Consider the following 25,417-nt stretch of genomic DNA (forward strand, 5'->3'; position numbering starts at 1 on the left):
ACAAGTAAGGGCTTTAATATTAGGGGATTATATCTAATTAGATGCTTATTAAAGAATTATCTGGATTCTAGAGGTTTCATATATAAATAAGTAATTTTCCTCAAGTTATTCTCTTTTCCTCTAATTTTATATATAAATATCTTAATAACTATAGCTCTAATTAAGAAGCTTTTGACTATAAACTTACTTATTTTTACTTAATATATTCGAAATTGTCTTAATAATCTTTAATTAATCTTAATATCCCTCAAAATAAAGAGGAATAAAAAAAGCAGAAAATAAGAATAAAAGATAAAGAAGAGATTTCTAAGGAAGATAACCATTTTTATGCCCGATTTAGACTAGCTTTATACCCTTATATATATTTTATAAGTTTTGTTTATATCTTATTAATATAGCTATTAGTTATTTAATAATCTTTTAAGTTACTTGAGAAATTTAAGTTTTCTAAATATTACGTGATAATTATAGTTGATTATAATTAATTATAATCATAATCAAATCAAATCAAGTCAATATCTACTGAATCAAATCATAATCAACTATAATTAACTATAGTTAATTATAATTAACTAGCCTTGATTTTTTTTTTGACACACTGTTACTGTCGAGTTTTGATTTCGCGCAGTAGTTTTGATTTCTTGACCTGTAGTGGTCATTTTCTCGGAGAAATTGACAAATTTCACCGTTTTCTTGACTAGAGACATTCAGCAGACAAAGATCTACTAGCCTGCTTCTACAATCTCGTTACCTTCCTTGAGAAAATCGACCAGGACGTTCCTCTTGAGATTTCGGAGTGTGATTCCACAGGTGGCCATTTGGAAATACTGTACGTTATCTTCTTTAACGCGGGATCGAATGACTTGCCTAGAAAATTGTTCTGGAAGAAGACTTCTTGGAGTATTGCTGTTTACTTGAAAACTACCACCACCAAGTTACTTCAACGCCAGCCCTTCGAGCCGTGTTCCGAAGGAAGTGGTCCGGTCAGCGCCATTAAGACGGCTCCTCTCCTTGCGGTTTCCTTTGCAATACACTCCGCAACAAGGATGCTTGGGTCCCAGAACTCGATTTCTGGAGAAGGGAGTTTAAGGAGAGCTGTGTATGGTTTTTGAAGTAGGAGCATACCGCTGAGGGACTTAGCTTGGGGGAGGGATGGAGGAAACGAACTGAGTTCGTAACTTGCCTGTAGCAGAGAGCAGCCTATGTGCAGAACTGAGGCTTCTTGCTTTGGCCTTCGATATCCACTGCTTGCAAGGTTCGACGTAGCTGCGCGGCTTCTTCGTTGAGGAAGTCTTTGTTTTTGGTGTAGTCTGAGACATGTTTGTATACTCGACCGAGGAGGAAAATTGCTTGTGAGAAACGAGCGAAGCGACCGAGTTTGAGACTCGATGGGGAAGAGAGGGTAGAGGTTTATTTGAGGTTAGAACCTACCTTATGAGGCAGTGCGGATCCGCAAGGGAAATACAGGACTTACGTCTTGGTCCACAAACCATCGTCTATCGGTAGAATGCTTGAATAATATGGCTCCGGAGCAGCTAGCGGTCTTGTGGGATTACCAAGGTTAACAGAACTGTTGTATGTTAGGATTAAAGTCTAATGGCTAGACTCCAAGACGTACTGATCAAGAATGAGTACAGCCCACCAAATTCTCTTTCTCTCCCCTTTTTGCTAAGCGGGAATAACCGAGAGCCCCTTTTAGCTATAGGTTAGCTTGTAACTAGCACGTGCTACAAGTCCCTAGGGGTGGATGGACCACGAAGACAGCCTCATAGGTCCAAAATATCCAGGTTAAGTTACAATAACAGCTTTGATCTAAGCTCTCCCAAAAAGTCGGCAAAGAGGTTTACTTTTGAACACTGTCACGTGACAGACCAAAACTCAGAAAGACAAAACTGTTTTGAATCGCGGCAGGCATTCAATAAGATTACGATTGTAATTCTGAGGTAAAATATTAAATGCCGTACTGAAGGCAATTGCCTTCTGCTTGATGTATACACGGATGGCCTTCCGCACTAGGAAGAGGAGGAGCGTAGCCTAGGAAACACGCCCTCGCCACTTTTCCAAGTTCCAATCACAAATTCACTGAGAGACATCCTGCTCAGACAAGTAATCCCTTGAATTAATCGAATTTGGGCCCACAATAGCCCAATAGTGTTTCTCCACCACGCCAGCACCACTGCCAATCTCTGGAAACTTCAATCCGAGGCAGTGCACTCGTCCACTCCTCATCCTCACTCTTCTCCTCCTCCAAAACACTCATCATCTCGTCCAGCACCTCTTTTTCACTTCTTCTCACCAGCGCAATTGTCCTCCTATTCCCCTCTTCGTCATCTTCTTCCGTAATACTCACAAAATCCTCCCAACTCACATCACTATGATAAACAACCAACTCCTCCAACCCCGCAAACAACTTCAAGCTCTCAACCAGCCCTTCACCTAGCCTCTTATACCGATCGTTCCCCGGATTGGTGCTCCAATGCCCCGCCACCGCCAACTTCCGGATATTCTCTGCATCGTCTTGCGCATAAGCAGCAAGAACGTCAAGAAAGAACGGCTCCCCATACACACCCCTCATATCAACGAAAGCCCCATCACCGCGAACAACGAAGATTGTGTCTTGTTCCCAATCAACCCATGTTCGCTTGAGGCCTAGTTCACTCGCGTTGAACAGGGCAGTAAAGTCCGCGTGCATGGACAGGATGTTTGTTCCTGCGAATGCAAGAGTGTAGTGCTCCAGTGCCACTCTTCGGCTCTCGCGACAGACATGTAGGGCAACTGGGGCCTTCGGGACTGATGGAACATAGTTGGAATAAACTGAGCCTTACTTGCTCATTCGCCATTCCGAGCCGAGAATTGAATCAATGGCTTGACGAAACGAGTGCTCGGCCCAGTAGGGTGTTGCGTTAAGGTGGGGATGAATGCCCTCAGCGACGGTGAAGGTCAGGCTGCAGGCGTACGACGGATGTGTTTTCATGAACGGGAGGACAGAGGCGGGATGGTTGAATGGCATTGAGGTCGAGCCGTAGTGGGGGATGATACTTAAGGTTCGAGGTGTAATTGTGTACTGCCAGATGGCGCGGCGGAGTTCTAGCGGGAGGGCTGAGAAAGAAGTGCGACGAGGGGCTGGAGGGTAGCGGTAGGACATGGATGGTACCCCAAACACTGGTCTTTGGGCATGACGATTCATGCTTTCAAAGGAACGACAGAAATGAATTCGGTGTCCTTTTCATTCGCGACGGGTTTGGAATGAATAGACTAACCTCTTGCACGGTGGTGGTGCGGTCTTCGAATCGGAGATGCGAGCCGAAAAGATGGGGGCTGGTGGAGTGGTCGGAATCAGCCTGTCACGAGGCGACTCGCTTACCTGCTTGCATTTATGACAGGGAGGTGACACCCGCGTGGCTTGTTAGGACATTGGAGGGGGCTGAAATTGAGGTTGAGAGGATGCAAAGAGGGCTTGACCATGGCGTTTAGGCAGGATTTATGGTTGGTAAGATGTGTTATACTTTCCTCCTGTCTTTTAGACTTCATACTGTCGGCATGTGGCTGCAATTGCTATGAACGACCGGAACAACGTTTGAGCCAAAGAAAATCCATTCAGTGTCCCAATCGTGCAAGTCTGCTATACAAAAACGAGAATACCCAGCAGCATTACCGGCTAAGACAGACGCTGTCACGCCTGCGCGACGAAGAGGGTGACGGAAAAAGTATTTAAATGTAAGTGGAGGCCACAAATGTATAGTCGGTCCGATCCAAAAGCGACAAAAAAAACCAAAAAAACCACCACAATACTAATTGATATAAATCGTATTAATTAAAACTATACTATATACTCTAGGAATTAATTCTATATTCTCAAAATTATAATATATGTAATTAAGCGAGCAAATATATTCGCGTTTTATATAGTCGTTTTTTTACTTTGGCTGTCACGTGACTGCCCCCCTAAGTTGACCGCTCTTCTATAATTATATCAATATCTCAATAACCACAAACCCAATCAAGTGCCCTTTTTGAATACTTCCAATAGCTACCTCTATAAGCCTTCAGAAGTAAGAGCATGCGGCATTGCTCGTCGTACACCTAAGCGAACACGTGACTACCCCTCACCAAAACCCACACTTCACCACTTCTTTCCCTACAAACTACCATTTTTCTTCTTTAATTATATAATAATAATAGAAGACTCAGACTCAGACTCAGCAATCCCAAATATTCTCTCTCTGTCCGTTCTTAAGGGCTACTAACCGAATGAGAACTAGAGAACTCCCGTTTATATTACTATTTATTTACTTTACTAGTAAAAGAAAAGCTATAGCCAAATTAGGGAGGTTACAGGCCTTACCAGAAAGGGAGAATTTGGATTATATATCGGCCGGATAAGAAGAATTACCCAGATTATATATAATCTTTATATAGGAGTAATAAAGTAAATATAATAATTTGGGAAGTAATTAGCCAGAATTAAAAGTTCCTACTTATTTTCTTAGTAAAAAAGCCAGAAAAGAAGGGGATTTATAATATAGCCTACTTGAACTAAGTATTTAATTTAGTTATTTTTTCTTAGTTTAATTTCCTAATAATAGAGTAAAATAAGAAGTTTTTATTTATAGAAAATAAGATAAAGATTTATAAGAATATAATAAAGCTATTTCGAAAGTTATATAAACTATATAGGTTTAATTAGCCTCTCTTTTCTTCTAATTTAAATCTAATTGAGAATATCTGGCAATAGATAAAAAATAAGATTATAAAGTTAGAAACTGTTTCTATTTTAATTAAGGATATAAAAAAGGTCTTATAAGAGCTATAAAGTAAAGTTAATTTAACGGAATAGTAATATTTAATAGAGAGGCTTACTTGTAAGCTAGAAGATGTAATTAATAATAAGAATATAGCTACTATATACTAAAGCCTTAATAAATCTAGTACTTTAATTATTTTGGGAATTACTTAAAGTATGGGCTAAAAAATCGCGATTTTGGTAAGGTTAGTAAAGTAAATTACATATATAACAAGTAATACCGCATACTCTTATAAGCAAGCTAATTCAACTCTTAATTCAATTACAGTTCTTACCCTAGCTAAAGAAGCTATAATCTAAGTAACTATTAATAAATAATATAAGAAACCCTCTAATATAGAGAATAATTCAGATAATTCAGATATTAAACCAAGTAATAAAATAGAGCTTAAAGATTTAATGCTTTTTTGGGTTTAGTAAAAGCTTTTTATTAGTAGTAATAAGACAATTATTTTAAAGAAGTATATAGTTATATAGTAAGATTAGAAACTTATAAAACAAACTAGTAAGTTTCTTATTTTATTTTCTTATTTTTATATTATAATATAAGTATATTAAGACTATTTCTAGCTTTTAGAGGCTTGTATAACTCTAAATTAATAAAGAAATTAGTAAAGCTATTAAGAACTTAATAATAATATATATATATAATTAGAGAATAAAAGATACTCAAATTATAAAGTAATTAAAGAAGCTATAATTCGATATTATTAGAGAACTAATTAATATCTCTAGGGATATATAATTAAGAAAAAAGTAAAGGCTTAAAAATAAAGATAATAGAACTAATAAGCTACTTTTAAATGCCTTTATTAGAAATGCTTATAAAGATAATAAAGCTCTAGATATATAAATAACTTATTAAGAAGTCCTTAATAATATAGATATTAAGCTAGCTTAAATTAAAGAACTATATACTTTATATATAATTATTAACTTATATTTATTCTAGTAATATACCTAATAGCTTCTAAAACTAGAGTAATATTAATTTAGAAGAATTAATATATTGCTTTTAGTAGCTTCTAGTAATTACTGCTTTAATAATAAAAAGATACTAGCTCGGTGAATTAGAGAGCTATTTAATTATTATTAATAGTAGTATAGTATTCTATAGAAAACTAGAGATAATAAAAGAGATAATACCTCTTATCTAAATAATAAAGATATTTTTCTAGCCTGCCGGACTTAGTTAATTAATTAAAAGCTTGAAATAATATTACTAAATAATTTCCTAAATACTATTAATTAGGAGATTTTACCTCAATTATTATTAATAATAGAAAAGCCTATTACTTATAATATAGCCTACTTGTAACGGCTGGCGTAAGGGCATGATTTGCTAAGAACAGGATATTAGAAACAGGTATAAAATAAAGCTAAGCCGGAATTACTTAGACGGAATAATACTAAAGATTAAGGCATTCTTCTTACTTTATTCTATAGCTTAGTATTTTCTAATATATGAGATTCTTTAAACTTTGAGCCTTTAACTATTATATTAATCCCGCTATTATATAATACTAAGCTTACTTGACTCGGCCTATAGAGGCAATATAATACTGCCGGCAAAGGACTCGTATTTGTTCTTGGAAAGCAAAGACAGAATACTGCTTTTAATATTTAATAACCTTCTCGAATTATAAAGAACTAGAGAGCTTAACTAGAAGCATAATATCCTCTATAACCTAGTTAACCTCGGAGCCTGACTCTTAACTAGAGCAGACAATATTCCCCTCCTAGTAGTCGGTCCTCTATTAACGTAAAAGAAGAAAGACATTATCTTCTATAACCTAGTTAATCTCGGAGCCTGATTCTTAACTAGAGTAGATAATATTCCCTTAATACTAATAAGAGTAAAAGAACTAGCCCCCTTCCCTAGTACAGGAAGAATTAGTAGTAGTCTACCGATTTAAAACAAGAAAAGATAATAGTCGGTTTTAGTTTACTAACTTAAAACTAGACAAGATAATAATCGGTTATAGTTCGCTAATATTAAATAAGAAGAACTTACTTAGTACTTATCTCTATAGCTAATACCCCTTCTAAAGCTACTATAAATAGCCTAGGACTAAGTACTACTACTATGGGTATATTAGACAAGAGGCCCTAGTATAATGAAATAGAGAAGTCGGACTTTGATATTATAAACCCATATTACCGGGAAAGCCATTATAATACTATCCCGGAAGAAGATATTAAGGAATAGCTAGCTGACTTAGAACTCAAAATTAGTATAAATACTCCGAAAACAGATAAGGCCTAGCAGAGATTACTTATACGGGATAACCTTATTAATAAATACTATCTTGCGGCTAATAAATAAGCGGAATACTACTAGAAATTCCACTTATATATTAACTAACTTACTAAGAAAGTTAATGAGCTAGAGGCAATTACTAGTCGACTTTATATAAGAAAAAGACTAGTATAAGAAGAAGTAATAAAATAGAGATCTAAATAGGTAGATATTTAGAAATATTATAGATTCCTATTAGGAGAACTATTTAGGGGCTAATACTAAGGCTCTCTCCTGCTTTTAGTTTATAGTAATTAACTATAGCTTATTAGAATTAAGGATCCTGCCCTATTTACGGGTAAGAATAATTACTAGATTAATAATTAGATATTTAATATAAGAAATAAACTAATATAGAACTTCTCTGAATTTAATAATAAACTACTGAAAATTACTTATATAATATAACTAGTTACTAGAGATACCCGTGACTTTATTTATAATTAACTAGAACCTGAATTAGTTAGATAGATCTTGACTATTAAATAGATCTTTAAGATCTTCTAGTAAGCTTATGGTAAAAGTAAAGAGATAGAGTACTAGGAAGTAAAAGAGGTATACCGGCGCCTAAGATAAAGAAATAAGCTATTCCTGGTATTCTGGGCAGAGTTTACTTACTTAATAATAAAATTAGGGAAGTCGCCAGATAACTAATATAATAACTTAATAGATAAAATAAATCTCGAGCTACTTAAGAGCTTAGGTAATAAGAAGTTTAATGCTTCCAGGGACCTTACCGAGTAGTATATGAAATAAGAGAATAGGCTTCTCTTAATTAAAAATTAGTAATTTCAGGAGAAATAACTAGTAGAGATTACTTGCCATTAAATACTACCTCGGGCTAGAAAGCCTGCCGGGATCTAAGGAGCCACGGTAATCCCATATCTAACGGATTAATCTTAGTAGCCGGTATTCTTATGGCCAAAGAAGGCAGTCTGCCGAGAATTTGAGAAGAGACTAGACCGGCCGGAAGGTCTTTATTATTATAGCTATAGAAAGCCTGGATATGTGAAAAGTGCCTGTCCTGACTTTAATAAGATCGCACTTATTAAAGAGGATTATTTAGAGAGAATTAATAATTCAGGAGTAAATAATAAAAATACCGGCTCTTACCTATTATCTAATAAGAAATATAATATTAATAAGTCGGGAAAAATCTAGCTCTAGGTATAAAGATAGATTTCCTAAAGTAAGAACTTTACTAAGAACCTATAGATCTTACTTAGCTAATTAGCGGGAACTAGTTCCTTATTAATTATTAAGTATACTAGAAAGGCAAAACTATAACCTTCTAGTACTTAGTAAATACTAGAGTAAATATATATACTCTAATTAACTAAAAGTATATTTGCTCCTTAATAAAAATACTATAAATGCCCTTATATAAACTCAAAATCCCTGTTTCCTTATAAGGTTTTAATAAATAACCTAGTAAAGCTATTTAATACCTAGCTATTATAGATCTAGCTATTAATTAGTATTCCCAAACTCGATAATACCTGCTTACTACTAATCTTAGCTCTTATAATATAATTCTGGAAAGGAAATAGCTAGTAAAGTATAATATCCTGCCGGACTATTAATAGAATTAACTTTATTAGCTAGAGAACTATAAGACAAATTAGCCGGACCTTACTTAGAAAATCCAATATTTTAATAAGAAATATTAAAAAGGTAATTACTCCGAAAATACTCTAACTAGGATCCTAAAAGAAACTAGTAAAATTAGACCTGAGAAGTAAAAGAATATACTTCTTATTTCTTTATAAGACCTTCTTATAAGGAAAGCCAAATACTAGGTAAGAAAGAAAGAGCTAGACCTTAATACTCTCGAAATAGTCAAGCTACTAGACTATTCCTGCTATTTTATTAGAGTAGTTGCCTTCTAATTAAGTACTAAAGACCCTAGTAACTTAGTCGGATTAGTTACTATTAATAAGATTAACTATATACTTAAGAAATAGGGTTATAAACTAAAGAAATATTTATTACTACCTATAGTAATTAGATAACTAATACTATAGCCTGCCAGGTACTATACTTAAACTAGTAACCTAATATACTCTCTAAATACGAATGAACCCGATACTCTCGGTAATATACTATCTTTTGACCCTAAAGAACTTTAAGAGCTCCGGGTATCCCTCCCTATATAGCTATATAATATAGCTAGGGCATTTTTTAAGAAAGTAGTAAATAAGCTTCTCTAGTCTTAATTCTTTAACTATAAGCTCCGTTTTAACGGACCAGATCCCTTAATAAAGATAGCCTATCTCTATAAGATAAACTCTAGTAAACTCAAAAAAATAAGAGAGTATCTTATTAAGAACCTAAAAAAGGGTTTTATTAAGCTATTTAAATTTCTCTTCTTATTACTAGTCTTATTTATTAAAAAGAAAAACGGTAGCTTATGATTTTATATTAATTATTAATAGCTAAATACTATAATAAAAAAGAACTATTACCCCCTATTACTTATTACCGAGACTCTTGACTAATTAGCCGAATTATTAGTATTTACTAAATTAGATATTTAATATACTTTTAATTAAATTCGCATAAAACTAGCTTCTATAATATGGGTAGCTTTTAGGACAAGATATGAATTCTTTAAACTAGTAGTTCTGCTATTTGGACTTTATAATAGTCCGGTAATCTTTTAGTAATATATTAATACTATCCTAATAGACTATTTAGACAACTTTTGCTTGGCCTATATTAATAATATACTAATCTTCTCTAAGAATAAGAGAAAGTATTAATAGTATATTAGAATAGTCCTATAAAAGCTCTAGGATACCGGATTATAAGTTAATATCCGCAAATACAAATTTAAAGTCTCTAAAATAATATTCTTAGGATTTATTATCTCGGATTAGGGTATATAGATAGACCCTGCTAAAACCTCTATTATCCGAAACTAGTACTAACCCATAATAAAAAGAAAAATATAGTTATTTTTGGGTTTCTATAACTTCTACTATAGATTTATTTAAGCCTATAAATATGTCTCTTGCTCCCTAAATTATCTAACTAAAAGAGATACTTTATTAAAGTTTATACTTAATAAAACCTAGCTAGATGCCTTTAATTAGCTTAAGAATCTGCTTCTCTCTGCCCCTATACTTCTCTATTTTAAATATAATAGGGAAACCTGCCTAGAAACCGATTATTCGGACCTAGCTATTACGGGTATATTCTCTCAAAAAAGTCTAGAAGACGAATAATAGTACCTAGTCTCATTCTATTTTAAAGCTTTTTAAGGAGCCAAGAGCTATTATAAAATTCATAATAAGAAACTTCTTGCTATTATCTAAGGATTTCGGGAATAGCAGGTAGAACTAATTAGCTTGCCTAATTTTCTAATTATTACTAATTATAAAGCTCTCGAGTATTTCGGTACTAAGAGGCTATTAAATAAATAATAAATCTAATAGATAGGTTTCCTATTATAATTCTATTACTAGATTATCTATTAGCTAGGCAAAGATAATATTATTACTAATATCTTATCCCGAAAGAACGAGCTTATACTAACCCAGAAGTAGGCTAAAGAGGCTAAGAGAACTAGATAAGTTATCTCATTAGACCTAATTCTCGCTTTTACTAAAATAAAAGACATAGCTTATATTCCTGCTAAGGTAAAAGGAATAAACGAGCTATTAGTTATAGTCGAAGTCCTATAAGCTAATTGGATAGACCTAGCCCTAGAGAATAAATATAAGAAGGCCCGGGAAAATACAAATTCGTGAGAAATATTAAATAGCTATTTACTTTATAATAAAAGACTTATTATACCGGACAGATATAATAATCTATAAACTAGGCTCCTATAATAAATCCATAATATAATAACTATTACTTATCCCGGTCAAAATAAGACAAAAATCCTAGCTCGGAGACTCTATTAGTAGCCTATTCTCTTAGTAAATATTAACTGCTTTATAGCAAACTATTATAAATATTAAAGGTCTTATAAGCTAAGAGATAAAATATTAGGCCTATTATATTTATTACTAGTTCTCCTAAGAATATGGGATGATTTATTTATAGACTTCTATATCCCTAGCTTTATAAGTAAGGAATATAATAATATATTTATTATAGTTAATAGATTATCTAAATAATACGTAAGCCTACTAATAACCAAGAATACTATGGCCAGGACTATTACTAGCCTATTTTACTACTATATCTAGCGATTTCGAGGTTCTTCCCTTATTATTATAAGTAACTAAGAACCCTAGTTCATTTTAGACTTTATAAATGAATTATTAAGATTAACTAGAACTAAGCTAAAGCTCTTAATTATAGAACATATCTAAACTAATAAATAAATAGAAATTATTAACTAGATTATTAATACCCGACTTTACTTCTTTATTAATTACTTCCAGGATAATTAGGCAGATTTATTCCCGGTACTTAATACTATAGGCGCCGCCTGCCCACATGAATTAACTGGCTTATTTCCCTTAATAATTAACTACGAATACGAACCCAGGCTAAGCTTTAACTAGATACTATTAATAATAGAGTTTAAAACGCCAAGAAAGAAACTTAATTAGGAAAAAGCGTAATAGTAGGCTAAGAGAATTAATACTGCTATTAATTATACCCGAGAATATATAGTAGTAGCTCAGGAATATTAAGCCAAGTAAGCTAATAAGAAATAATAAGAACTAGACTTTGGTCTAGGAGATATAATTTATATAATTAAAAAAATATAGAAAACGGACCGTTCGTCTAATAAGTTAGACTATTTCCTTACTAAACTATTTAAGATTAATAAAATAGTCGGCCATTTATATTAATTAGATCTTCCCCTATTATATAGGATTTGGCTAATTTTCTATATAAATAGACTTCGCAAGAATCCTACTAACTCATTACCCGGCCAAACTAATAAAGAGCCTAGTTCTACTAAAATTAATAGTAAACTTAAATAGGAAGTCAAAAAGATTTTCTTTTCTAAAGTACTTTATAATAAGCTTTACTATAAAGTTAAATAAAAGAAATAAGATATAGATAATAAATAATATCTTATATTAAACTTCAAGAACTTAGTACTTAAACTATATAAATTTCACGAATAAAACCCTAGTAAAGCGGGACCTCCTATCTAGTAAAACGAATAGATTTAGTATACTAAAGAAGACGAGTTTAATAAAGACTACCCAGATAATAATAAACCTTAATAATAAGGCCTCCGTAACTAGAGAAGGAAAAGAAAAACCTAGATATTTCCCGGGTTTTATCTAAATCCTAGTATGTTTCCTTTATTTTACTATATTAGTACCTACTTTCTTTTCTAAAAATCTGGGCAAAATACCTTCCTTTACTATACTAGATTATGCTTTATTATCTAGGCAAATTATATAAAAAAAAAGTGAATTCTTAAAGCTAAGCCAAAAGTAAATACTTGCCTATATTAGTTTAAAATATTATTAAAAATTGAGGGAAACCTTCTTAATTACTTTAACTTTTATAACCTTAATTATTTATATTATTACTATTGCCTTAATAGAACTATTAATAAAGACGAAATAGATAAGAAATCCCGGTAATATATTATTTGCGGCTAGACTAAGTAAGGCTACTCGCCAGATCCTGAGCGACTTGAGTAGTAGTAGTAGTATTTCAAGTTTAGTAGCTACTACTATTATTAATATAACTACTAGCCAAATTATTTTTATAAACGAAAATAGTAACTTCCTTACTCAAGAATAGGTTAACGTATAGAATATGGCCCGTACTACTCTTGAGAATATACCTGAAATTACTATAGAGGATATCTTAGCAGAAAGTTCTAAGGATAATAAAATAGAGGTTTTAGTTACTAGTAATAATAAGCCTAATAGTCTAATAGGCGGAATAGATAATACTAATAAGGGCTTCCTTATTAATCTTACGGAGCCAAATGCCAAGAAGGTTAAAAAGAGTAAGGCTAGCTTATTCAAGAAGTATAAGGCATTAGATAATAGCGAGGATTCTAATAGTAAAAAGACTAAGGACAAAAAGACTTCTAGTAATAAAAAAGACTCCGATTATAATAAAGGTAGCCAAACTAGTATTAAGACGCCTATTATAACCAGAAGACGCGCGGTGCCAAGTACTAGTTATCGTGCAAAGTACTAGTCTGAAACCAAGAGCTAGAAAATAATCCTAAATACCAAGTTAAAGAAATAATGCCCTATAGATATTAATAAATTAGTACGCAATACTATTTAGGAAGTCAGAAAACCCTTTAGAAGCTCTTATAAGACCAAGATTATATAGCTCAAGGCCCGGGAATTCGATAATAAAATAGCTCAAGTGGCCGCCCTTAATAAATAAATCTCTACTATAGAAGGATAACTTGAGAACGTATATATTAAGCTCAAGAAGGCCCAGAAGTTAATTAAGTAGCTCAGAGATAGTATAATTAAGTTAAATATTACTACCCTAGCCAAGAAGAAAGGCAAGCAAGCTATTATGTCGAAGCCTGTACTAATAAATAAACTTGATTTGCTACCCCTATTTAAAGACTACCCGATAATAATAGTCCTAATATTAGCCATGGCCTATATAGTACTTCCAGACCATATTATTAATATGGGCGCAGGTATAATGCGAGTAATAGATACTAAGGACTGGCCGGAATATGCTAGAAACTGGGTTATTCTAGTAAAGTTAAGACCACGCTTTGATTACAAGTAAGCTATAGGGATTAGATAGAATAGGGTTAATAGCCATTATTTTCTCTTTTTTCTTTTCTATATTATGGCTAAATAATTCCCTAAATAAGGGCATTTAGACTTCTTTTTAGGGAAAGGAGTAATATAATAGCTAGTATAAGGGCATAATCTGCCAAGAATAGAATATTAGAAATAGGTACAAAATAAAGCTAAGCCGGAATTACTTAGACGAAATAATACTAAAGGTTAAGGCATCTTTCCTACTTTATTTCATAGCTTAGTATTTTCTAATATATGAGATTCTTTAAACTTTAAATCTTTAACTATTATATTAATCCCGCTATTATATTACTTATAGCTTTCTAGGCTCGGCTTTTATTATTATAAGACTAAGAAAGGGCTTTATATAAATAGATATAAATAACCTAATATAATTTAGTATTATTAAGAAATGTTTTTATTATTAATAAAGAAGCTTTTATTATATATAGTTTAATATAAGGAAAATAAAGCTAGTATATAATATATAATTTAACCTTTATTTCTAATAGAAGTTCAGGTATATATAATATATTTCTATAATAAGAGCTATTTCTATAAATTTACTTATAAAAAGAGTTTTTAGCTAATAAATAATTAGTAAAAAATACCAGGAAAAAGTAAAGAAAAAGTAATTTATAATTTTGAATTTATAGGCCCTAAAAGATATATTAAAGTACTAAATAATAAAGGCATTTTTATTCTAGATAATCCTAATTTAGATACCTATTAAATTATATACTTAGGCTCAAATAAAGATCTCTAGTAAAATATAAAATAGTTACTAGTATAGATTATTAGAATACTTAATATATTTAAATAAAAGTACCTAAACTATATAGCTATTTTAATATTTAATTAGTTTTCTATATATATTTTATATAGTAAAAGTATACTAAATATCTTTAATATAAATAAGTATAAGGCATGTAATAGTAGGATAATATATAAGTAGTTAAGATAAGTAAGCTACGGAGTAATACTTATAAGTATAACTAATTCCAAGAATTAATTCTAATAAGAGACTAATTAATACCCCTTCTAAAGCTAGAAGTATCTCCCTATATATTCTCTAGTACTTAGCCAGGCATATAAAGCCCTTTACTTAATTAGGAAATCTTATATAATTTATATAATTCTAATTATAAGCTATACCTAAAATAGGAAACTAGATTTATAATATCTAATACCTATTTATATACTATTATATATACCTATTATATTAACCCCTCCTCTGGGCCCTTATTTTTAAGAGGCCTGGGAAAACTGCAAATAGCTTTATAAATATTTCCCTAAAACTTTCCTAGTTACTAGCTTTCCCTAAAAACTTCCTATAATTACCCTATTATTATGCTAGGTAAGGGAATTAAGAATATAGTTTACTAATTCTTTCTAGCTAATTCGCAAATTGCCTCTAGTAATTTCCTCTTATAAAAATAATATAAATATAGTATATATTATTAGATATAAAGCTTATCCGATTTCCTAATTAGTTCATAAATCCTAACTTAGCCTCTATTCGCGAATAAATTATTACTCTATAGGCCCAAGAGCTTAGAAAAGTTAATTTAATTTTCTAGTTTATTCGTGAATTCCTTCTTTAGAATTTTCTAGGTATTCCTAGTATAGAGCTAGTTCCAAATTCGTAATTACTATTTGGGAAGAGAATATTATAAAAAGGCCTTCCTTTTCTTACTAACTAACCTTCCTTTTCCTTAACTATAATACTATACCTAGCTTCTTTTTATCCCTTGCCTTCCTTCTTTAAGCCTTCTTTAAGCTTCTTTAAGCCTTATTTAAGCTTTATTTAAGTTCCTTTCTAATTCCCTTTTCTACTTCTTTATTTATTAAGATAAATACTTCTCTTAGTACTTATTAGCCTATTACTATCTATTTAGCTAATACTTCCATATTCTTAATTTGCCCTTATTATCTTTAATATTTCAAGAATATTACTAAGTTTCCTAACCTTACTTATATTAAGAGTAATAATTACTTAATATATAATTATTACTACTCTAAGAATAAGAAATATAATTCTATAAATTATAAATTCCTTCTTTTATTTCTTATTCTAATACTATTTAAGGTTCCTTAAGTATATATAATATAATTAAACTACCTTTTTTAAGCTATTAATATATATAAGCGTCTTTCCTATTCTTTACCTAAAAGAAAAAAGGCTATTACTACTTTTTTTTTATACTAAACTATATATACTTCTTATATTAAAGCTATTATTTAAGGCTAATAAATTCCCCTAATAATTCAAGAAATAAATCAAGTAATTCTTACTAGCTTAGTGCAAGTATAAAATACTCTTAATAGTATAATTAATATTCTTTAATATTAAGTAAGCTTACTTCTTCCTTATTTCTTATTAATAGCTAATAGCTTTATAGGCTAATTTATTACCTATTTCTCGAGAGAATCCTAATAAGAATAATAATAAGAATAATAGAAAGTAGTTATGAGAGTAAGATATTTATAGGATATAGAAATTAAAGTTTTTAATAATTTTTATATGATTTTTTCAAGAATAAATATATGGTTTTTTAATAGTTTCCTAATAAAAGTATTTATCTTTTATGCTTCTATTTAGCTAATAGTATTATAATATTACTCTTTTCCAAGTATTCTTGTAATTCTTAAGCTATATTCTCTAGATTATTTAGTAGTTTCCATATATTATTTACTAGTAAGTAGCTTTTCTAATAAACGAGATATTTCCTTTTTTTTTTGCCCTTCCTATAAGCTATAATAGATTTTATCTCGAATTCCTCTTTGCCCTTAATCTCAACTAGCTCTAGTTCTACTATAGTACTAGCTTGCGGGTACTATAATTCCAAGAAAGAAATATAGAAAATATTATAGATCTAATATAATAGTAATAATTCCAAGTAATATATCTATTTATATATTCCTATAACTTCTAGAATTTTAAAGAAGCTAAGATATCTATTTGCTAGTTTTATACTAGGTTATAGCTATTAAATATTCTTTATATAAAGCATAACTTTATTATATATCTTAAACTTCTTATTAATATATTTCTTATTATAATACTTTTTTTATATATCTATTATTTCTTGCTATTATTTCTCTAGTACCTCTCATTTTACTTGAATTCTTTATACTCTTTCTTATATTACTAGTGCCCCTTCTTCTAGAATATTATCCTTAATATATAATTTAATACTAGAATAGAATTTATATGAGATATAAAATAGGAATATTTCTATTATTAAATATATAAAGTTATTATATATGAATTCTATAAGAGTAAGTTTTATTACTTAGTTATCCTACTAGTAGCTAGTATAATATCTCAAGTATTATTCTAGAGTTTAATTTAGATTCTTTATTTATCTATTAGTTTACGAGTAAAATACTATACTTAGCTATTATTAAATCTTTAAGTAAAAATATAAACTTAACTAGAACTTACTTATAAAAATAGATCCTTTATTAGAGATTATACCTATAGGTATACTAAAGTTTTTAATAATATAGTATATAAATAGCTCTGCTAGCTTAGGAGCCAAGACCTCCTTAGTAATCGGAATATATTATACTATTTTTATATACCTATTAATAATAATAAGTATAGAATTATATATTTTATTATAAAACCTAGAAAGAGGCAGCCCCGTAATAAAGTCTATAGTAATTTCTTGCTATAGCTTAGAGGGAAAGGAAAATGAATTAAGTATACTATATAGTAAATATTTCTTTACCTTAGTTTATTAATATATAGGACAAGTTCTAATATAGTCTTTTATATTCTTTCTTATACTTTACTAGAAGTACTTTTTCTAGAGGATCTCTAATATCTTACTAGTACTAAAATACTTACTAGTGAGATTATTATAGTTAGCTTATAGTAATTCTTTTTTAAGAACTGGCTTATTTAGTATATAGATAGTGCCCTAATATCTTAATAACTCAGATATATTAAGTTCCCAAGTCTTAATAGCTCTAGTAAAGGTTCCCTTTAAGAACTATTTATATTACTAGTATTATACTAATAAATTAAGCCTTTAGTACTATAATAGTAATTTAAGTAATATTTCTTTATTTTTCTTATATATTATTTCGGACCTAGCTATTTATATAGCTAGAATCCGTAATATGTATTATTTATAACTAGCTATACTAGTAATAAGCTCAAGTAGTAATATCTCTAGTATTATTCTATTACTAAAATAAACTTCTTTTTTAGAATTTCTTAGTATCTCGCTAATTAAGGAATACCTATTTCCTCTTTCCTAGGCCTTATATTACGGTATTATAGGAATAGTATAGCGTCCTATTACTACTACTTATAGGGTTCTTTATTCTATATTTTATAGCTTATTATAAAGCATAAGTAATAAAGTGTCTTTATTTATACCCGCTATAAAGTCTGGCCTCCTTAATAGCCTATTAGCGGGATTACTATACCCCGGCTAGTACTTTAAGATAAAGTTAAAGGCAGCTAGCTTCTTTACTTATCTTATCTATTAACTATTTAGTTTTCTCTTAGTTATAAAGTATTTCAAGTTATTATAATTTATCTTAATAATAATAATATACCGGGCATATACCAGGTAATACTACTAAGTATAAAATACTAGAATAATAGCTAAGAGTTTAGAGTTATGTATTTTATACCTGCTCTTAATTATAGTTATCTTTTTTAAATAGAAAGTAATAGGGTATTACCTGGCTTCTGCTTTCTCGCTAAAAAGCTAGGAAATTATATCTATAATTATAAATCCTAAAGCATTTGTTTCTATACGAATTTTTAAGGCTAGGTTAAAATAATAAAGAATTAGTACTATTATAAATATAATTTATAGCTCTCTAAAAGCCTTATTTGCCTTATCTATCTAGCTAAACTAATATAGTAATTTTTCGCTAGTTTTTAGTAAATTAGTTAATTCTTTTATTACCCTGGAATATTTATAAATAAATCTCTAGTAAAAGTTAGTAAAACCCAGAAATACTTAGACTTCTCGGATATTATTCTTTAGGACTAGCTATTCCCTAATAGCTATAACCCGGCTAGTTTCTATTTCTATATTATCTGGGCTAATTATAAATTCCAGGAACTCTACTTTCTCTATATTAAACTCGCATTTTACTAAGTTTATAAAAAGCTAGTATTACTATAATTACTTAAGTATATATTAGATTACTATTATATATTATTCTAAATTCTCTAAATAAATTAAAATATTATCTAAATAAATTATATAAATAATATTTATAAGGCCTACTAGTATATAATTAATATATGCCTGGAATATTACCGGGATATTAAATAGTCTAAAGGGCATAATATAGTACTTAAAATATTTATAGTATATTTGAAATACTATTTTCTACTTATTATCCTCCCGTATTTATAACTAATAATAAGTATTCTTTAAGTCTAGCTTTATATATATCTTTACTTTATAAAGCCTATTTATTATCTCACTAATAAGTAATAATAGTATTTAGTTCTTAATAGTAATCCTATTTAGACCCTAGTAATTAATATATAGATATAGGCCGCCTTCTTTCTTTAGAATAAATATAATTAGGGTATTAGCTAGGCTAGTAAAATAATGAATTTATTCTTTCTTTAAGCTAATATTAAGATATTCCCAAAGAACTTTAAGCTCTCTTTCTAATAAAGCATATATAAGACTATATAGTAATTAGGATCCTAATTTCAGATTTATATAATATTCTATTATATAATAGTTAGGTAATATGCCTATAGCCTTTATAAAAAATACTTAGAAAAGGTCCTAATACTTTCTAGGAAATATAGCTATCCTATTTATAGTAATAGTAATAATTCTTTAGCTATTTATTATAGAATAGGTAATTAATAAAAAAATATATGCCTTATATTTTATTACTTTAGTAAATTTCCTAGTATTTAGAACTTTAATTTTCTATAATTAAATCTAATATTTTTATATTACTTCCCTAAAGGAAATTAGGGAATTAACCTAGTAAAACTATAGGAATCCAAGTATTATATTAATATAATTTAGATTAAAATTACATAATATAAAATATATATTAGTTTTTCTTTTATTTCCTAGTATATTCTCAGTAATAATCCCAAGAATATAATCTTTATATAAATAAATTCTTCTTTTCTCTAGTAAGAATAAGGAAATTATCCTTAATATTAACGGAATACTTATATCTAAGGCTAATCTTCTCTTTATATAATTAGTCTCTATACCCGAGTTAACTAATACTCTAATTCTTTACCTATTTTTCCTTATCTTAATAATAACCTTAATTATTATTCTTATTTTAGGGGCCTTGCTCTCTATAATATAAATAAGTATAATTATTACGGGGCATGCCCGTTTCCTGGCTTCTTTAGTTCTAGGTACTTATATATTTTATAGCTAGACTTATTATAGTTATAGCAAGTCGGTTTTCCCTAATTTAGGCAAGTAATAGTATAGTAATTCTTTTTCTAGTAAGTAAAGCAAGTTATACCCGGTCTTATAAATCCTAATATAGGTATTATATTAGACTCCGTTATTATATTTTTATTATCTCGGTTATATAAACCTTATAATAGGGATATATTTCTTTTCCGTTTTCCTTTATTATTTCCTTTTTTCTTTCTTTAATTTCCTTTCTTTTATTAACCTATTAGCTTATTATTATATTCCCGTTAAATAAACTAGTTTAAGTTATTCTTAATTCTTATAGCTATAGAAATAAGCTTTTTTCTTTCTCGTAAAGCATTCTCTTAGTAATTAATCTTATCCTAAATTTCTTGCCTTAAGCTACTAAATAAGTTATCTCGCTTTTATAATAAATCTATATATCCCAAGTTATCTAATAGGCTATCTAAATAAGATATAAAGCTTTAGATACTCTAACCTAGCTACTATTTTGTATTCTTAAACTTAGTAAGAATATTATTATTATAATTCTCCGGATCCAAGATAGAATTCTTTATAAACTTAATAAAGGTCTCCTAATCCGTAATATTAATACTTACTAATTACTTCCTATATTTCCAGATATTCCTGGCTATATTCTTAAAGCAGGAAGCATAATATATAACCTTTACTATATCTATAGCCCAGGTAATCCCGCTGTCTTTATATTATTTTAGCTTTGCCTAGTAAAAAAAGTCCTAGGCTTCCTTAATACTTTTCCTCTTATAAGTTAGTAATTCTCGGGTTTTTGGAGCCCTATAAACCAAATATGCCGCTAGTAGTATAACAGGTTCTATAATAGGTACCCGAATATTCTTAAGATAATAAATCTGAGCTTCTAGATCCTCTAGATTCTTTCTCTATTATATCTCTGCTTCTAACTCAGTAATATAATAACGAGCCGCCGCTAGCTTCTCCGTTATTATTATCCTACTAGCTGGTTCTGGGGATATCTGAGTTCTACTCCCTTCTCCTAATTAGGCAGTAGCTAGAGTAGCTAACTAGGCGCTCCCCTGGATACCTGACTAGGTCGCCCTAGTAATAGCAGAGGCGCTTCTTCTGGTTAATACTCTAGCTATTAGTGGTTTTGTCTATTAATGGCTTGACTACCTTATAACGAACTGCTCTCCGAAGGTTAGATTAATTAGAATATGAGGCACGTAATAGCAGGGTAGTATATAAGTAGTTAAGGTAAGTAAGCTATAAAGTAACGCTTACAAGTATAACTAATTCCAAGAATTAATTTTAATAAGAGACTAATTAATGCCTCTTCCAAAGCTAGAAGCATCTCCCTATATATTTCCTAGTACTTAGCCAGGCATGCAAAGCCCTTTACTTAATTAGGAAATCTCATATAATTCATATAATTCCGATTATAAGCTATACTCAAAATAGGAAACTAGATCCATAATATCTAATACCTGTTTATACGCCATTACGTATGCCTATTATAATAAGTTACTAAAAGAAGTTAAAAAGGGTAATATTAAAGCCTATAGAAAAGATATATACTTTTTACTAGAGTATATAATTCCGGGGTTATAAGGCACTATTTAAGTTCTTTAGTAACTTAATCCGAATAGAGAAAGAAAGCCTAAGAATATAAAACAGATTCTTATTAAATAAGATTATAATATATCTGGCTTAAGATTTAAGTATCTAAAGAGTACTAAGTATACTATATCTCTTAAATACTCTTCTACTATTAAATAAATATACTATTTAGCTTATATACTATTAAATTACTAAGACTTCTTTAAAGAGAAGTTCTAAGTTAAAGAGCTTATTATAGATCGGAAATATAAGGCTATATTTTTACTAAAGTTCTATTATAAAATTAATCTAATTAAGATATACTAGAGATATAGCAAAACTCGATATTATTAAGTAAAGAAGGCTAGCTTCCCAGATACTAAGATTAAGGTAATAGAGGCACTTAAAGCTTATTTAATTAAGACTATATAAAGGTTTTATAACTATATATTTCGCTAGATAGATATATATCGGAAGGAATTAAGTATTAAATAAGCTACTTAATATATATAGAAGCAAAAATACTATAGAATAATATCTAAAAAGGTAATAGATAAATAGGATAATATATAAAAGTAAGGGAAAGAAAGTAGCTAAGTAATAAGTAAGGTTTATAGATTTAGTTCGGCTAAAAGTTAGCTTGAAACTCATATAATTAGAGCCCTACTATATATATAATATATATAGTACCAGAAAAAGCTATATTTAGTATTTAGGAAGGTTTACTTAAGCTTATAGGGCTTAATTATTATTATTATATTAATAATAAGGCTAGTGAGATACCGTGATCTCTCCCTGAAGTCCGGGATCACGTAACCTTAGCGAGCAAATATATTCACGTTTTATATAGGGGAAAATCAAAGAAAGTAAAAAGTGTCCGTATACTTTAAGCCTCGATTATTAATAAACCACAAATTATATTAAAAATCTAATTAATAGGTATTTTTCGCCTGGTTCTATTCTATAATCGCATTACTTGGTATAAATTAATTAGGGTTGTGGTTAAAAAGTTATTATGGGCGTAAAAGAGCGACCGTTTTGTCGCTTTTGGATCGGACCGACTGTACATCAAGCTCACTATAGAGATTTATATTGGCACTCTGAACGAAACGTTGAAAGAAATACAAGGCATGACCTAGAGTTCCAAAACCCAATCTGTGTTGAGCATCGCAACTGGAGTTCTCAGTCAACGATTCGAGGTCGTATCGGATTCTTTGAGTGAATGATGTGAAGGAAGTTGCCCATTAATTGAAGTGCCTTCCTGTGGGTGTAAATTGTGTTTCAGGTATTGGTCTATCTTACGAAAGCGGGCGGCATTGAAATTCGTCCAACTCGCTAAGTAAGGACAGGCGCAATTTTAATGCTGCATTACAAAAATTCTCATAATTCCGCCTTATATTCTATTGTTATAAAACTTTCGCCAAACATAGATTTGCTTCTTTTTTATAATGTAAAGCACTTTTGAGGAGTTTCGGGCGTTCTATTGACATTTGGTGTGATTTTCTAAGTGTAGCGATTTTGGTATTCCTCGCATTTTGGCAGATGGACGGTTTTCGACGCCACGCGCTTTCGTAGAGGCTCGGCGATCGGGATCACCAAGAAGGACTCCAAAGATGATGTTGACAGTCATGTGGAATGGACGGTGATAGTTCAAAGGACAAAGAGGCAGAAGTGAGACTTGTACCAGGTAATCGATCAACGGAATAAAAACAGACTTCACGCGATACGAAAGTGAGTTCTAGAAATTGAGATATTTTCTAGAGAGAAGCCTAATGCTCGTGAAAAGTTTGTGGCAAGACTCAGTACTCCCTAGCGTGAAAGTTAAGCGATGTAGGTGCCTAAGGCTTACATAAGAGAATACTCCCCCGCACAATGGCCAGGGGGTCCAGCCATAGGTACTGTAACGGGCAAAGTTCCTGATCACCAACTCATGCATGAAAGGGACTTGATGCGCAGGAAATACCAACAAATATGCAGGAAACTTGCAACATCTTGGGGAACAGCCCTTTGCTTGGAATATTTAAATTGTGTTGTCCATCCTGAAGCAAAAATAGACCAACTTGAAACTGTTCGTCTCGTCTGGCCCCACGCATGGTCAAGATTACAGGGCTGTGACACCTCTTGGCGGGCTCCCCACCGTAAGTCTGAGCCACGAACTCAGCATTGCGGCGTAGCAGCAACATCGAACAGTACGAATAAACTACGACAACCAAATTCCTTCTCTTCCCCTAAATAAGCTTCGACCTCTCAGCTGAAGTTTGCAGATACGAATCGAAGAAGCAACAGCACTCGACACCTGGAGACCTGTGAATCGAGAGTGCGCAAGGCTGACGAGGCTGCAATAAACACTGAATCATGGCGGACCAACTCAGCGAAACATCTGTACCCCACGTCTCACTCTCTCGACCACTGCCTCCTCTCCCTCCACGTCGAACACACGCACTGTCCATATCAATACCATACCGCGATGATCCAGAGATCGAAGAGGTTGAGATTGAGATTCTCGAGGACCTCCAAGCAGAACGCTCACCGCCGGGCTACGAACCCATGTACGACTACCTCCGTTCGCAACAATCGAATTCTCAGATTCCCTTACCGAATTGCCAACCAAACCCATCACAAGGCTCAATACGAGTTCCTTATCGAGACCAACCCTTCATCATCACCATAACCGACACAGATGGAGACACGATCTCACCTCCTCCTTCCTACCATGATATATATAATCCGAATGAAATAGAGATGCGCAACTTGCTGCGGAGCTATGAGCTAGACGGCACACCGGCAGAACAGACGGAGGAAATTTGCAGGTGGCTTGTGGCAATGCTGCTCATTGCCCTGACGATCGTAGGTGTGGGGACTGCATTCAATTGGGGACGAGCGAGTTGTCAGTGGCCGAATGCGTCGGCGTCGAAATGTTGATACCCTGGGAATTGGGAGGGGAGTGATTGCATATTTGAGTTTAGGTTTGGGCGAATGGACTTGGGATATGGCATAAAGCAGGTGTTCGGATGAATGGATGGAAAGAAGGATACCTCCTCAAATCGACTTGATGTCACGTGATGTGATCCAGATTGTGATTCTGAAAGGGAAGGCCGAACTTGCTCCTTTGATCCTGGCGTTCTGACAAGAAAATTTGAGTTGACGGAGGTCATGGCTTGGTCTTTACCCTTGTAAGCAACAGTTTGGGCAACTTTCTCACTTTGCACCACTGGAATTTCACCACCCGCCATTGCGTTTCACTGCCAGTCATTCCCCCATCATGCAAAATATCCTCATTGCTCGATAGCTGGCTGCTCCGACCTCCCATAGCACTCTCATAGCCGGGATGAGAGAAATATAGAAAGTTGTTGGGGCGAAGATGCTGGCCGCACATAAATATACTCCCAGCGGTGCTGATTTTGAGTCGGGACTTCCAATTCGTAGTGCTCTGAAGGCGGGCTAGCTGGCTGCCATGCACGCTCGAAGCAACGAACTGGCCTTGCATGAGAAGAGCTCCTCAGTCGAATGGAGGAGTGAATTATTGACGGTTACGTCCCTCCACATGCTCGGAAATATATGAGAATCACCGAGCTTCCACCGCAAGACATTTAGTAGAAAGGGTATTATTACAATT

At 31.5% G+C, this 25,417-nt stretch overlaps 2 protein-coding genes across 2 annotated transcripts; one reads left to right on the forward strand and one right to left on the reverse strand.

The window, feature by feature from the left end:
* Positions 1–1,903: 1,903 nt before the first annotated feature.
* Positions 1,904–2,919, reverse strand: K444DRAFT_223584 (uncharacterized protein). The gene has a single exon (XM_024871167.1). It carries the CDS (start codon positions 2,690–2,692, stop codon positions 2,120–2,122), a length of 573 nt encoding a protein of 190 aa, XP_024727928.1. The 5' UTR covers positions 2,693–2,919; the 3' UTR covers positions 1,904–2,119.
* A 20,886-nt stretch (positions 2,920–23,805) lies between these two features.
* K444DRAFT_223598 (uncharacterized protein) lies at positions 23,806–24,838 on the forward strand. Its single transcript, XM_024871168.1, has one exon. It carries the CDS (start codon positions 24,157–24,159, stop codon positions 24,721–24,723), a length of 567 nt encoding a protein of 188 aa, XP_024727929.1. The 5' UTR covers positions 23,806–24,156; the 3' UTR covers positions 24,724–24,838.
* The last annotated feature ends 579 nt before the right edge of the window (positions 24,839–25,417 follow it).

Source organism: Hyaloscypha bicolor, assembly GCF_002865645.1.
Source record: "Hyaloscypha bicolor E unplaced genomic scaffold K444scaffold_182, whole genome shotgun sequence".
Lineage (NCBI taxonomy): Eukaryota > Fungi > Ascomycota > Leotiomycetes > Helotiales > Hyaloscyphaceae > Hyaloscypha > Hyaloscypha bicolor.

Excerpts from the sequence above, each read along its gene's own strand:
- K444DRAFT_223584 (XM_024871167.1), bottom strand. The coding sequence starts at position 2,692 with ATGCACGCGGACTTTACTGCCCTGTTCAACGCGAGTGAACTAGGCCTC.
- K444DRAFT_223598 (XM_024871168.1), top strand. The coding sequence starts at position 24,157 with ATGGCGGACCAACTCAGCGAAACATCTGTACCCCACGTCTCACTCTCT.